At 40.0% G+C, this 16185-nt stretch overlaps 1 protein-coding gene across 4 annotated transcripts in view; it reads left to right on the forward strand.

Annotated features, from left to right (window-relative positions):
• Shrm (shroom) overlaps positions 1-4129 on the forward strand; it is a 480715-nt gene extending 476586 nt beyond the window's left edge. For all 4 annotated transcript variants that reach the window (XM_076521392.1, XM_076521401.1, XM_076521403.1 and 1 more), the window contains one exon: positions 142-4129. In XM_076521392.1, the coding sequence (XP_076377507.1) occupies positions 142-393 (252 nt within the window). In that variant the 3' untranslated portion in view covers positions 394-4129. The remainder of the gene's footprint in view (positions 1-141) is intronic.
• Positions 4130-16185: the final 12056 nt, after the last annotated feature.

Below are 16185 nucleotides of genomic sequence, written 5' to 3' on the forward strand. Positions count from 1 at the left end.
GTGGACGGAACAGTGAGAACCGTCGGAGAACCTGAAATTCCAAACGAATCCTGTATCTTTAGATTTGTAAATCGACGAATGACGACGACGGTAACGAGCGACTAACGAGGACGTGTTACTAATGAACGTGTGCGTTTGCAGAAAATCCTGGAGAGCAAGAGGGACAAGCTGGTGGACCAGCTGGAGGAGGCGAAGATCCTGAAGAGCAACATCGACAAGCGTAGCGTGAACGTCTCGACGATCCTGTCGAAGTACCTGAACGACGAGGAATTCGCCGATTACCAGCACTTCATCAACATGAAGGCGAAGCTGATCGTGGACGGTCGCGACATCCAGGACAAGGTGAAGTTCGGCGAGGAGCAGCTAGCCGCGCTGCGAGAGGCGATCGACTAGTCCATAACAAATTTCCACCGATCGTGCCGATCGAACGAATCCATTTCTCGTTCTTCGGTTTTGTTCTCTCGAGCCTCCACGACGACCAAAACGATCGAGAAAGATGAGAACAGGACTCGATACAGTCGGGGCTCGGGCACGAGTTCTCCCGAGCGTCTGCGAATCGGTGAACGGAAAGTGATAATACGAACCGATAGGCATCGGTAGCTTGATGTTATTTTTTAACCGCTCTTTGTACATATATATATTCGAAACGTCGAGGAGAGAGCATTTTCGTCTAGCGAAATTCTACTTGTCCAGCCCTCCCAGTTCTTGCGACCAAGAGAAGAGTTTTATATCGATCCACGTCTGTGTACACTTTTCTGCTTTCGTACGGAGGTTGAGGATCGCCCCGATAGACGATCTTCGAGATACAGAGAGACAGCCGTAAGTGCCTAGTCGATGCCGAGCTCGCGTCATTTGTTACCCGCGGCTCGGTGAAACGAGGAGAATGCTATCTTGAAGAACGAGGCTGCGAAGGAACTGTTGTGCTACCTTGCGCCACGCAGACGCTGTCTGGAGTCCGTACTTTCCGTTTAAACTCGAGCGATGATTTCTTGTGATAGTTTGGCTAGTGAAGTTGAAGACTCCGAGAGAAGCTCTAGACCATTCAGTGTCTAAACAGGAATCAAAATTTTAATATTAATTTCGTTCGTTCGCTCGTCGAGTTTACGCGTTCATTTAAATTGGTTCTAACGTATAAAAAATTTTTGAACGATAGAAATATAGATTCTATCTGTCGGTAGGTGTCTTGTGTGGGCGTTGAAGTCTCCTAGAAGCTCTAGAATATTCAGTGTCTAAACAGGAATCCAAATTTTAATATTAATTTCGTTCGTTCGCTCATTGAGTTTACGCGTTCATTTAAATTGGTTCTAACGTATACAAAATTTTTGAACGATAGAAATACAGATTCTGTCGAACGACAAGGTGATATCTGTCGGTAGGTGTCTTGTGTGGGCGTTGAATTCTCCGAGCAGCTCTAGAATATTCAGTGTCTAAACAGGAATCCAAATTTTTATATCGATCCTACGTCGAAGGTTACGCTTTCGGTGAATTGTTTTCGAAGTCTATCAAATTTGTAGACTGTAAAAATCGAAGTACAGAGTAGTAACAGTCATCGAATGTCTCGTGCGAGCGTTGAAGTCTCCAGGATAGCTCGGGAAACCTTCGATGTTCCGCAGAGATTCGAGCGCGAACGTTAAATCCAACCGATTGTCTGTAAAGTTTACATGTTTTGTTAAATTGTGTTCAGTGTCTGCGAAATGCTTAGGTGGTAAAAATCCTAGGTTCGGGCGGTTTAACCTTGCTCCGATGTAACAATCGTGACTTAAGTGTCTAATGCAGCCGTCGAAATTTCCGAACGACGAAGGAAATATCGATGTACCGCAGGAATATAAATTTTAGTATTAATTCCGGAGAGTTGTATGTCAAGTTTACGCGTTCATTAAATCGTTCCCAGTGTTTGTAAGATTTGTAGGTTGCAAAAATCGAGATATTCGAAGCGACAGCTTGCGCGTTTTGTCTTTTTAGCATAACAGTTCGATCGCGGGGGCGCGAGCCGCGGGATGATTGACCTAGAATTACTTCTGGTGCCTTCTTATATACGATATGTGATATAAGGGTAAGGAGTCACGTGGTCGTGAGATGTGTCCGAACGATATGGCAACAAAGCGGCGTGTTGTGTAGCGTGTATATATTATATATTATAAACGAAGAGAAAGGTAGTCGTTTAAGCGATGATACACTTGTAAGAAACACGTACACACGAACAAACGGAGCACACACGACGAAACACAGGTGGAGACACGCATAACTCAGAAAACCACTCTACATGCTCACGATATACAACGATTATTATTATTTTGTACGTTTTATTCTAACCCCGGAGGCTCCCGTGAGCCTCTATGACGCTTGTGATCTTACTTATCTTTGTACGGCCGAGCCAAGGACTCTCGAAACCAGGTGTCGAAAAAGGATTTTCGAGCCTCCGTGGCGGTCTTAAGAAAATTTTATGCCTCGGTCGAATTTTCGAACTTGTTTTACCCGTTGCTCCCTCCACCCTCTGTCCGATGTACCCTCGTTCTCAACCCCTATCTCTACGCTTCCTGTCTTCTCCGCCGGTGATCGTCTCGCGACCGTCATGGCCGACCTCGACGACCAATCCGGGAAGAAGACCTTAGACAAAATTCGAAGGGATGGGTCCTCCGGTTCTTTGAGCTCGTTAATGAGACATTTATACGATGCAACAAAGACTCCGAGATGGAATCTGTCCTCTTACACGCCCCTGCGAACGGCTCGCCGTCGTAAAAACTTTGGTGAAATATATCACGATCGAGCGACGCGAAACTTCTTCGCAAAGGTAATTGGTACAGATTAAACATTGTATACTGTGACTGCTACAGTCGTTGAAGCTTCTAGCATATTCCGATTGAACACGTTGATTCGTCTATTTTACGAAATTAAATTCTATGGTCGAAGAGCTGCGATAACCAAGATTCACTGAGATCAAGTACTCACTGTGATAGACTCTAACTTTATAATGTAGGTTTCACGCATTAACAGTAACAGTTTCAGTCTTCCTGTCTTATAATTCTACAAATCATAGTCAACTTTCGGAAGTGATTGAATGATTTTCTTTATTCAAACACATGTTATAAATCATTGCAATTTCTCTCAAGATAAAACGTGTCAGCCGCTTTGAATGGTCTCGGTGGGTCTAATGTTAAATTCAAGGGATCCATGTAGCAACAACGTGTTCAAAAATGATTGCTGCAAGCTGAAATTGGAAAAAATGACAAAACACGTCTGCAGCAGTCGTCGAAATTTGTTGGATATTTGAATTTGCTGAAACTGCTCGTGTCGCGGAGAAGAATTAGCAGATATTTACATCGAATTTGGTATACACGCGAGACCGCGTAGTGTTGAAAGATATCGGTGAGCCGTGTCGCGAGGATCGCGAGGGAAAATTGTCTGCGCGCGTGAAAGACTGAGCACAGGGCATAAAATTTCGCGACACATTTATAGTCAGTTTCTGTTCCTCGTTTGTTTCTCGCGCCTATACAACGGCGACACTGTAATCTCGCCAACCGGAAGCCGCGTTTCCGTAACGTGCTGGCAAGCAACGTTATTTATTATTTCGATCATCGCGGTGGAAGGTAAATAAAACCAATTGTATATAGAAGAAGAAGAAGAAGAAGAAAAAGAAGAAGATGGAGACAAGATGAAGAGAGAAGAAGTTTCTCGTCCGATCAACGGGGAGGATCGACGGAGAAGATGAAGACGACGAAGAAAATGGAAAAAAACCATGGTGCTCTGCATAATCTATTTTTTACGAGAAGAAACGTTCCATTAATCGTGTAGGCTATTTACTTGTAGCTTAAGATCATTACTATTTAATAGTGAACCCACAGTGTACATACTCTTCTTCAGCATACAAGTTTAGTTTTTAACGTGATGCGAGGAGGAACCCGATTTTTTGAAAAGGGCTCGTTTACACACTTCCAGTTATACATGCTCGTATGCGCGTCACACTCATTAAATACACACACGTACACGTACACGTACCACACGCGTAAACGACGGCGCTAGGTCGTCGATAGTCTGACAATATTATCGCATATTTCGAATGTATTACGAAATCATTACGATAACTACCTTTCCCAAACTCGCTTGCAATAAATAACACGTTGGAAATTAACCTGTCCCGTTTATTTCTTACTTTCTCGACGATCCGCGATCCTGTAGATTTAATAATAATAATAACTTATCGAGATTCAATGTGCGGCGAATTTTTGAATTGAAAACGTAGATAAATTGCGGCTTAAAATGGTCTGTGAAAAATATAAAAGTGGTGCAACATGCTGTTTCAAATTTAAAGTCATACAAGGCGGCAGAGTATTGATTTAACCTGGTGGAGAATCGCTATCAATGAGTGATAATAATTAAATGCTGTTAATGCTGACGAGGATATCTTACAAATAATTATAGATACGACATCTGTTGCGTAGTCTTTTCTGAATTTTCAGCGACAAACATTGCCTCGATCATTCGACGAGCTGGAAAGTCACAAGCTCATGGTACAACATTGTACATTGTATTTTTAGAGCCGACAACACTGTAAAATAGAAACCAAATTTCTGTGCTGCAGCAGTTCTCTAACCGACGGTTATAGTATTTTGGCAGAGACGCGCGACGATATCTGCAACGTAACTCGCACGAATATCAACGAACTAATATGTAGACAATCAGATATACCGGCTGAATATCGTAACGATATAATACCCCACGAATAAAATCTTCCGAATAGCGAGAGGTTATAATGACCGATCGAAAATAATGTTGACGCATCCTTCGTGATCCGAGGCAGCCAAGCGAATAAGTGAAAGCATTTAGAACTCGCGATCACGGCCCGCGATCCCCTTACCCCCACTTCTACGTCAGGACGGCACGGAATCAAATTCTGCCCTTCTAGTTACCGTGTTAAATTCTCGGAATCCACGTCACGTATCATCGCCGCGACGAGTTAATTGGGGTAGCGGGCGACCTCGAGTCGACGCAAATACAACAATAACAATGTCTCCTTGAGAATTGTCGAAACCTGTCGATCGTTTACGGTTCATAGGAAAAAGGCCAGTCCATCGTTATATATACATATACAGGATGTTCCACAATTATTTTAACAGCCGAAAATGAGGGGTAGCTTAGGTCATTTGAAGTAACATTTCCCTTTGCGAAAATGCACTCTGCGGCTTTGTTTACGAGTTATTAACGGAAAACACTGACCAATGAGAGGTGACGGCGCGAAGTTCGAGAGCCCGCAGCACGAGGCTTTGACAGATGGACGGGACGGACTCTCGAGCCGCGTTCGAAGTATTGAACAAATCACGAAGCGGGAATTTCCTGACTTTTTTTTACTACGTAACAGTGATATTTTTAAGAAAAACGCTGTTCACCTTTACTTTAGAACGTCTGAAGAATATTTACTAATTTTTCGAACACGAAATAGTAAATAATTTAATCGTGACGGTCGTTTTAATTTTCTAGTGTGCATAACACCTTGTGTGTAACCTTGACATATCAAGGTCATCTCAAGGTTATGTCAAGGTTATGTCAAGGTCAACATATGAAAATTTTAAGCAAGGTGTACAGTGAAGATTAACAAAGTACGTAAATGATATTTTAATTTAAATAGTTCCGTGACCGAACACAGTTCAACGAATGATTCGCAAAGCTAATCTAATAAATAATAATCGTGTTAAAGGACGTACGGAATATGTTTGTTAGAGAAATATGAAGAATATTATCAATGACCTTCAAATAAACTTCAAATAACCTTGACATAACCTTGACATATCAAGGTCATGTCGAGGTCGTGTCAAGGTTATCTCAAGGTCGTGTCAAGGACATATCAAGGTTATGTCAAGGTTATTGATAATATTCTTCATATTTATCTAACAAACATATCCCATACGTCCTTTAATACGATTATTATTTATTAAATTAGCTTTGCGAATCATTCGTTGAGCAGTGTTCGAACACGGAATTATTTAAATTAAAATATCATATGTTGACCTTGACATAACCTTGACATAACCTTGATATGTCCTTGACATAACCTTGACATAACCTTGACATGACCTTGACATGAACTTGATATGACCTTGACATGAACTTTACGAATTATTGACGAAAAACAGTGACCAATCAGAGGCAAGATCATTTGGCGCGAGACGGCCGAGCCAATGAGCGGAACTGGGCTTCGTGCACTCGTTGGCTGAGCCGCCGCGCGCCAGCCGAGCTCGCCTCTCATTGGTCACTGTTTTTCGTTAATAACTCGTAAACGAATTTTCACAGAGGAAAAAGTTGCTTCAAATGACCTCAGGAACCTCCCATTTCCGGATCACGAAATATTTTCGGGACACCCTGTATAATAATAATATAATAACTATATAACAATATAATATATATTACTAAATAGTGATGCACATAAAATAGAATAGAAATAGACCAGAAAGCCGTATACAATAATTCCCGTGATCGCGCGTCGAAGTCGGGTTCGTTATATTATAATCTCGTATCGTTATCCGTATCGTGATCGTAATTGTGATCGTGTTCGTAGTTGTGTCGTAATAGTATTCGTGACGGTAATCCTAATTTACGTGTCGACGTTCGTCGCGTTGCGCTTCGCGTCCTGCGAGCGCGTCCTTTCACCGGTGCGCGAACGTTACTACGGGCTTCTTTAGAATTTGGTCATTTCGTTCGGCCAGCGTCTAACGCCTGCTGATCAACCTAGCGGCGTCGCGATCGTGACGCTCACGTACGCACGCACACGTACGTCGCGTGGGGTTAACGCACGGGAGTCCGCCAGCACCACCAAGCGGCCGTTTTGATTTCGATGGTCACTGCGAAATCGTAACGCGTTCGCGGACTATTCGGTCGTTAATCTTCGACTTCTAAATATACATATATATATATATATATATATATATATATATGTAAGAATATCAACGTATACATATGCGGAAACGCATTAACAATTACGACGTCGTAATTATTTATGCCTTCCTTATTATTTCCGTACCATGAAATAATACCTTGCGTATTAAAACGAGATGTTTAATCCATAAAGCTTATTATCAGAAGTTATGTAGACGCGAGGAAATTTTATTAACATTATTTATAAACTATAAATATATTTTTAAACCATACTCGTTTTCTATAAATCCCTTGGATTAATATACATTATATAGTCGGGCGGCATACACGTACAGTGACTCCCATTAATATTCGGATATTTCTTAAAACGCGACAAATTTTTTAACTTGAATAAACGATTTGAATTTTTTTTTAGATGATGGAGGAACTGTTATACTAGACAATGATTAAACTATTTTGTTACAATTTTACTATTACGCGGAATGATAAAGCAAAATAAAAGACTCTCGGTTTTTTAATTTTTATCTAAGCCTATAACGAAAATTTTATAAATGCGTTTTGTGGATCTCGATAAGTTGTATGCATGCTAAAAATTTCATCGAAATCGTTTAACGCGAAGCCATGTTACTAGCGTTGAAAGATCGCAAAAACTGCAAATTTCTCACACTTACTGGAATGAAAGTGTCAGAAATCTGGACGAAACTGCGATTTTTGCGATCTTTAATTGTTTACAGCTCATACCAAAGGCAACCGATTTTGGTGAAATTTTTAACATGCATACAACTTACTGAGATCTACAAAAAAGAACATTTTCTAAATTTTCGTTATAGGCTCAGAGAGATTTATCTGTTTTCTTTTGTCATTCTGAGCAATAATAAAATTTTAAAAAAGGATTCTAGTTATGGTCTAGTGGACTCTATCATTTAAAAAAAAATTCGTCTTTTAGTCCAGTTCTAAAAATGTTGTTGCGTTTTGAAAAGTCACGATATGTATGCAAATTGTAATTAAAACATACATCAATTAAAAATTCAGTGAATAGCCACATACATAATTGTTTAATACAAACATGTGAGATAAAAAACGTTGTAGCTTAGAATTCGTTTCTGCATTACTTATGTAGGCATCGATAGTTTTCATAGGGATATAACGCGGTGACAATGTACATAGTTTTAAAAGCTGGCACCCTATAAATTTAGCCACCTCGGACACACACTTTTCTCTATTACAGTCAGATATTATAGTTCACTAATTTACCGTGCCATTTAGGTAGAGTCCGCTATCGTACCACAGCATTTTCTACAGAATCGGTAATTCAGACCATAAGACAAAGGAAAGCATTGCACGCAATGTCTGTACGGATCCCACGTCTGTGCCTCTGGTTTTTAGCGATGTCGGTATTTCAGAACATGCGGGACCACCCGATATAGTATCCAGTCTGCTCTGATACCTCGCCTGATTCTGTTACGTTAGCAAGAATCGAGTATTTCGTATACTTTATTTGTACTACGGCAGAACAAATTCATACGACGCGTACGTTTAAACGACAAAAATGATATATGTATTTCTAAAATATACAGGGTGTCCCAAAAATGTCTCGCATTACGGAAATGTGGGATAGCTGAGATCATTCTAAGTAACTTTTTCCTTTGCGAAAATGCAATCTGCGGCTTTGTTTACGAGTTATTAACGAAAAACACCGACCAATGAGAGGCGATAAATTAAATATATATTTATATATTTATTGAGTCCGAAAAATTAGTAAATATTCTTCAGACATTCTGAAATAAGGATGAACAGCGTTTTTCTTAAAATTATCACTGCCACGTGGCAAAAAAAGTATCGAAAGTTGATATTTTTCGTAACTTGTTCATTGATTTGAATACGGCACAGAGTCTCCCTTCAGTCGTCATACTCAGTAGTAGGAGCACATGGCGCTCGATCGATTGACCACGTTGTGTTTAGCGCCATTGCCTCTCATTGGTCGGTGTTTTTCGTTAATAACTCGCAAACAAAGCCGCAGATTGGAAGGAAAAAATTACTTTCACATTTCCGTAATGCGAGATACATTTTTGGGACACCCTGTATAATAATACTATAGAGAAATGATAATGAAATTTGCTATAGAAGTACACGCGCGATTATCGCGATTAACTATACTTTCAGATTACTATTATTCTCAGAGCTGAGAGAGAGAGAGAGAGAGAGAGAGAGAGAGAGAGAGAGAGAGAGAGAGAGAGAAGAGAGACACTGCAAATTCGAACCATTACTATTCTCGTCTCTGTTTCGAACGATTCGATCATTCGGTAACATATTATATCTTGACCCGAGATTATCGTACCGTTACGAACTATTATAAATGATTAGCTCAGCTTCATTTGGCTCGATTTATTTCATTTTTATATCGAGCGTTGATTAATGAGAACGATCGATCCTGTGGATATCATTCAAAATTAAACTTTATTCTCGAGGCCCGTACAAATCCTTGTTCTCTTTGTATGTTGCGATAATGAAGTATAGCTGAAAGAAAATGGCATAGCGCGTAAATCGAGCCAAATTTATGAATAAATTATCCGGATAAAGAAACGAAGTCGATAGCATCGGCACGAACGCAGTTTGACGACACGCGCACGATTTATGATCCGAGGGACAATGTGTCAATTCGTTCGTTTTACCCAACCCGATAGTTCACGCCTTCCATTTGTATTCCCGGTGTGTCCGTAGGACGTAATAATAATCTCTCTCTCTCTCTCTCTCTCTCTGAAAGGAATGTCGAATGAAAGCGGATGCAACAATACGCGTATAATTTCGTGCGTGCAAATGATTCGGTCGTGGTCGGCGTACTTTGATGATCGCGAGGGTAAACGTTACCTAACACAGTCCTGTCTTTTCTGAGCTGCACGACATGCGCGTGCGAGCTTATCGCGAACAAACGTTGCCCTGATTTTTCGGAGCTTAGGGTCGACGATCGATGACGATGTGCAAACGCGATGCGTAATTAATTAGACAATTAAATATCGCCTTTGTGGCGGACGATTCGATGAACAGTCTTTGCCGATAACGCTCGGTATAATAAAGTTCCAGTAGAAATATAACATAAACTAAAAGTAGTAAAAAGAAATAAATATAATATCAATATAAGATAATATAAAGTTCCAGTATATTTCGTTAAAGCCAAGAGAATGATTATGCAAAATGTTTAAAAGTCGCGTCGAATATATTACCTCCGAGTCGACGCAGACTTGGACTTCGCAAATAATTTTTTACAGTCGCAACTCGTGACGCGCAACAGCAAAGTCCGTCAACGGTTGTTGGAACTCGAAATAACCGTGCAAGTGTAATTACGACTTTGTCATTAAATCTAGCAAAAAGAGCGGGCCGCATAATGCTGCGCGTCGGCGAAACATGAAAATGCTACAGGCATCGGAATTACGATGTGCGTGGACAGTTCCGTCACGCTCGTTCCGCTGACGACATTATTAGAGTCACGACGGGAAACGATATTTTTTATTAAAAAGGCTGGCTAGAGAATGGCGAGGCGACAATCAACGATTAATATGGGAGCGAGCGGAGTCGTGGCGCTCCGAGCGATTTACGGTGACACGTTTTCCACCAAAAGATTATCTCGGTTCGACAACGTTTACACACTACTGTCGGCGAGCGAAACGGACATGGGGACAAATGGACGTGGCACAGGATACAGGCCCACGCGAGTGCACTCTCTTCGCCTCCCACGGTCCTTCTTTTACGCGGCAACGTATCGGCGGCGTTATAAAGTGCGGTTGAAGCCTTCGGGATAAACGAACCCGAATAAGCTCGGTTCGAAACGAGACCGAGACTGGACGATGCATTTTCCAACGAAAACGCAACCAGAACTTTTGTCGAAACTCGACATCCTCCGATAGTCGCGCGCACAGACTACAAAAATCATGATGGAATTCAAAAGCTGAGCAAACTTTTCACTAAAAGGTGCCTGAAAGCTGATTCGATGTGTTAACGAAAATGTGACAAAATAGTAGAATAGTTTCCTCGTTTATGGTTAGACATAGACTCGGAAAAATCATGATGAAATTCAAAAGCTGAGCAAACTTTCACCAAAAAGGTGTCTGAAAGCTGCTGAAAAGTTGACCGAACGCTTACGAGAAACTGAACAAATGCTAACGAAAAAGTGACAAAATAGTAGAATAGTTTCCTCGTTTATGGTTAGACATAGACTCGGAAAAATCATGATGGAATTCAAAAGCTGAGCAAACTTTCACCAAAAAGGTGCCTGAAAGCTGCTGAAAAGTTGACCGAACGCTTACGAGAAGCTGAACAAATGCTAACGAAAAAGTGACAAAATAGTAGAATAGTTTCCTCGTTTATGGTTAGACATAGACTCGGAAAAATCATGTTGGAATTCAAAAGCTGAGCAAACTTTCACCAAAAAGGTGTCTGAAAGCTGCTGAAAAGTTGACCGAACGCTTACGAAAAGCTGAGTCGAAGTGCTAACTAAAAAGTGACAAAATAGTAGAATAGTTTCCTCGTTATGGTTAGACATAGACTCGGAAAAATCATGATGAAATTCAAAAGCTGAGCAAACTTTCACCAAAAAGGTGTCTGAAAGCTGCTGAAAAGTTGACCGAACGCTTACGAGAAGCTGAGTCGAAGTGCTAACTAAAAAGTGACAAAATAGTAGAATAGTTTCCTCGTTTATGGTTAGACATAGACTCAAAAAATTTCAATAATTATTGTGCATACATTGAGCTAGATTAGCGTCTATTTATCACTATCATTTCCATTTAACGTGAAAACGAATATTTGACAATTATGCTGATTTCGTATGCATATATCACATATATTAAATTATATTAAAGTAATTATAATATTTTGTGAACAGAATTTCTCCTTCAATAATGACCAAATAGAGTTAAATCAATGTCTGGATATCTCAGCATTTTCTGCATAGTATAAAGTCGACTGTGTGTAGTCGACTAACAATAGATTGTTAGGAATTTATGATTTGTGCAAATTTTTAGAGCACAAGCACACCTTGTCCTTCCTCTATTTCTGATAAAATAACTCACGAAACTCGAAATTTGCGTTCTAAAATTCGATTTTCTTCAAAAGAATCATTCCAACACTTCGAAAGCTAGTAAAGCTAGTAAAAAAATTGTGTTTCATATCTAGAATTTATTTTTCAGCGAGGAATTACACTGTGTAAAGTACTTTGAATACTATTTCTAGTTTAGCGAGGTTCAGCAGAAAAACGAAACTCTTTCTACAGAAAACAGCGCCGAGACAACGTGAACACAACGCGATCGTTCATCGCACGACGACAAGGACGCATATTGTATTTATCAATGTTCATAGTACAGATCATTTATGGCAGCGTTTTCCGCGTGGCACAAGAGGCTGAGAACGAGACGAGCATTCATGCCGAAGCGGTTTTTCGCTCGGAATCAGAGAAGAGCAATGTAACGAACTCGTCCGAGCACGGTCGATCTTGCGAAACGGTGATATTCGATTGGCGAAGATGTGTTATGAGACACGCAGACGTTGTTACGAGCAGGATTTATGGCGTCGCATTGTTAACGTTCTTTAATGGATGCGAGAACCAGTTCGATGCACAATAATACCGAAGAAAGTTCTGCTAATGAAAGTGTTCTACGGGGCACACGTAATCCCTTGCATCATCGCAATGAGCGCTGTAGAACATTCGCAGCGGCGACTCGGCGCGATAAAACAACGAAGAGTAAATATTTCTACGAAAAATCGCTTGAAGAAAAGAACAATTCTCAGCTGGCAGCCATGTCTGATTAAATTTAGTTTTTGACTAAGCAATATACTTTATACATGATAAATTAAGCGCTTTATTCTGTTTTAAATTAATATCACTTTGCTTCAGTTCTCAATTGTTCTAAAAAGAATCTACAAAGTCAACTAACCACTTTTTAATATAATAAATAAATAAAAAATTAATAGAGAAAAATTTAATAAAATAAAAAATAAATAGAGAAATGAAGAATAAGTAATGTTTTTTAAAAATTGATCTCACGTTAACCGAGTTCTTAATTTTCCTAAAAAGAATTTACAAATTCCGTCCACTTATTTCATTAACGTCACCTTAATTTTACACTACGGCTAAAATTAAATAGAAAATCGAGGATGATGAAAACGGGACAAAGATGTCGAAAAGCCATAATCGTCGGTCGCAACGAATCGCACAGTTTTTTCCCAACGAATTCCAGCGATAATTTGTCACGGTTCGTTTAGACGTAATCCTGATTTGACGAGCAGATTGAAAACGGGAATTGTCGCGGAGCACGATGTTCTAGGAAAAGAAAGAAACGCGAAAGCATGACTCGAGTCGAGCCTGATTCCATCGCTGCGAATAAGATAAACCAACACGAGTGTTGTTGAACTCGTGTCGCGTATAATGCGGCTGACTTCTCTTTATGCGTTTGTCCGCGGGCTGCAATAAAACGCACGTGCATATATTATGCAGTCGCCTTTTCACGAGGACCACCTAGACGGCCCATGACCGTGGACAATGATGATCTAACCGTTTCCGATCTTGTGGGAACTCTCTCGCCGTTCCTTCGGTTCGCGTACAAGCGAATTCGAAGGTTCGGCCTCGACGAACGAACACGCTGGAAACGACAAATGATTATTGAATAACAATTATAAAATAACTATTATAAACTTTGTATTCCATTAAAAATTACGTTTATCCTGGTAACAAATTAAACGTTGTAAATATGCTCGACAACGATGATTCGATCGTTCAACATCTTCTTGTTATTAGATGATAGATCGAATCGAATTCTTCGCCAAGTTGACGCAATTTTTGATCTTTTAAACAAATTTTTCACTCGATTTGCCTAAACTTTATTTACATATTGTATGCGGAACGTAGTACGTGTTCCGTATATTGTTGGTTGAAAAGCGTATTTCTGGATGCATGAAATAGTGCTTCATGAAATGAAGATGATCAAAAGTTACATGATAAAGAACGCTTTACGATCAGGAGCTACAATAAATGGCGTAAAATCAAAGTTCGTAGCATTTGAATAAATAGAACGGTTTTCTTAAACTGCCGCAGTCGAATTGTTAGAAATGACCCGAGGTGCGTTAATTTCTGTGACGGCTGAGACAATTTTTAAGGTGTTCACGTTAATACAATTTCCAGGAATATTTTTACTCTGTTGAACATCAGAACACGAAGTTTCGAGTTCTATTCAATGTTATCGAGATATAGGTTTATGTATTATACGCAATTAATAATAAACGCGTACGTATGATCACTAATTGGAGTATCAGCCGTCGCGTGATAACTTTCAATGGCAATCGGTTTGGATCCTCGGCGTCAGTATAATGCAACCGTCTGAGAAAGCCTGAGTATACATTCGAGTATTATTGAATGGCCAAATGGGAAACGCTCGCAGCGATATCTGGGCCCAGCGCGTGCACATGATTTTCAAGATCTCCTCGAGAGCGAATCCTCGCGTGACGTGAATGCTTCGCATGCTACGTCGCGATTTCAAGCATCATGAACGCGACCTTTTCATTTATTCCGCTCGATGAAATTGAAATTGTACGACTATCCCACTTTGCCGATCCAGATTTTTGCCAACCCCTCGCCTGGCGATTCATCTAATTTTAGTTATTGAAACCAACCCCATTTTGATTAGATTAACAGGAACCTTCCGCTCCATATTTTCAGAACTCTCGTGGGTGAGCCAACGAATCAATTTAATCATTGCTTCGAAGCTGACCGATTTTGTGAAGAGTGAAGAATTCGGAATTATTTCAGCTGCTGCATGTTAACCCTTTTAGTGCTGACAAGGAATGAAAAGGAATAGTAGAAGAAATATTTACTTGTTATTAGACTGCGAATTTTGTGTATTTATGACAGAAATAAGTAGCTGAAATATAAAATTTGAAAGCATAAGAATCTGCTAATATTGATGACACTGTTTTCAGTTTATCAAAGTTACTAAAGAAAATGTATTCTTATTTCATTTATGTTCTTTACAATCGTCTCGGACAATTATTATTTTGCACAAAGATTCACAGTCTACTTATATTATTTTTTAGACTTTATATTATATTATTTGTATTATACGAATTACATTTAGATTATATTATAAATTATGTGATGATCACAGCAGCAACATAATTTATGGTATTTTCATAAATAGCAAATCCTACGAAATCCTACAAATCCTATCAAAGAAAATATTAGTCTGCCCTCCATAATTTTCCAAATTTCATTAACAGACGACTTCGTCGAAATTTCATTCTTTCGTTGACCGCGTTAAATAATAAAACGTACTGTCATTCGGTTAACAAGAACTGACAGGCTCCTCGAATCGCCACGATCCCGAAAACTATTTATAATAATTTTCGTGCGCGTACTCCGTTAACCCTGTCAAACACGCTACGATCCCGGGACACGGTGCGAGGAAAGAGAGTGACACCGAGCGTAATTCAACGTGAAATTGAATTTCCAGCGCATCGTCGCGCAATAAAAAGATCGCCTGGCTCGCGAGGGTGGCCTGACGTCAGAAATTTTTCTGACGAACCGAGACGTTCCCGACGATACTGACAGAGACCGATGGCGCCGATCAAGATATTTGACTTCTGGCTGCCGGCGGGGTTAACTTGAATTTATGGGGAGGTCGCGAACCGCCTGGAAGTCGGCAAACCGGATTAAATTGCGTTTGCACGGTCACAAAGGGACAACGCTTAATGTCTAGCTCCTCGAGCCGCCGCCGCCGCAGCTCCCACTTAATTACCGAAGTTGCGTCCCGCCGTAGCTTCTACACTTTGCCGGCTGAAATCACGAAGCTGTTTGCCGAGATTGCTGTCCTGGCTACCGAATTTGTTGCTCTAACAATCTAGATCAAAAATCATAGAGAGAAGTTGGACTAATCGCTTTTCGTTCAGGCAATTAAGAAATCGTTTTGAACCAATTTTTCCGTATTCCTGGATTTTGCAGTACTAACGCTTAACAAGCTAACAAGTTTCGAAACAAAAAAGAAAACAGAATAGACGAGTTATCTAAATTCCTTTTTTTTTAGTAATGATCGTTTTCTAATAACTCGTTACAGTTATAGTGACACGGTCGTAGATAGAAATTAGATAGAAATAGATAGAAATAGATAAATAAATATGTGTAAATATCGAAATAAATTACTTTTTCATACAAGAAACGAATATGGTTCTTAAACGTTTAAAATATGCGACGAGCGCCGCCCGTCAAATTTAAGTATGATACATGGTCTTAGATCTGTCGCTTCTACTTAAGGGATTAACATGATACCGAATTAATTTCTA

The sequence above is a fragment of the Megalopta genalis genome, chromosome 1 (genome assembly GCF_051020955.1).
Source record: "Megalopta genalis isolate 19385.01 chromosome 1, iyMegGena1_principal, whole genome shotgun sequence".
NCBI classification, from domain to species: domain Eukaryota; kingdom Metazoa; phylum Arthropoda; class Insecta; order Hymenoptera; family Halictidae; genus Megalopta; species Megalopta genalis.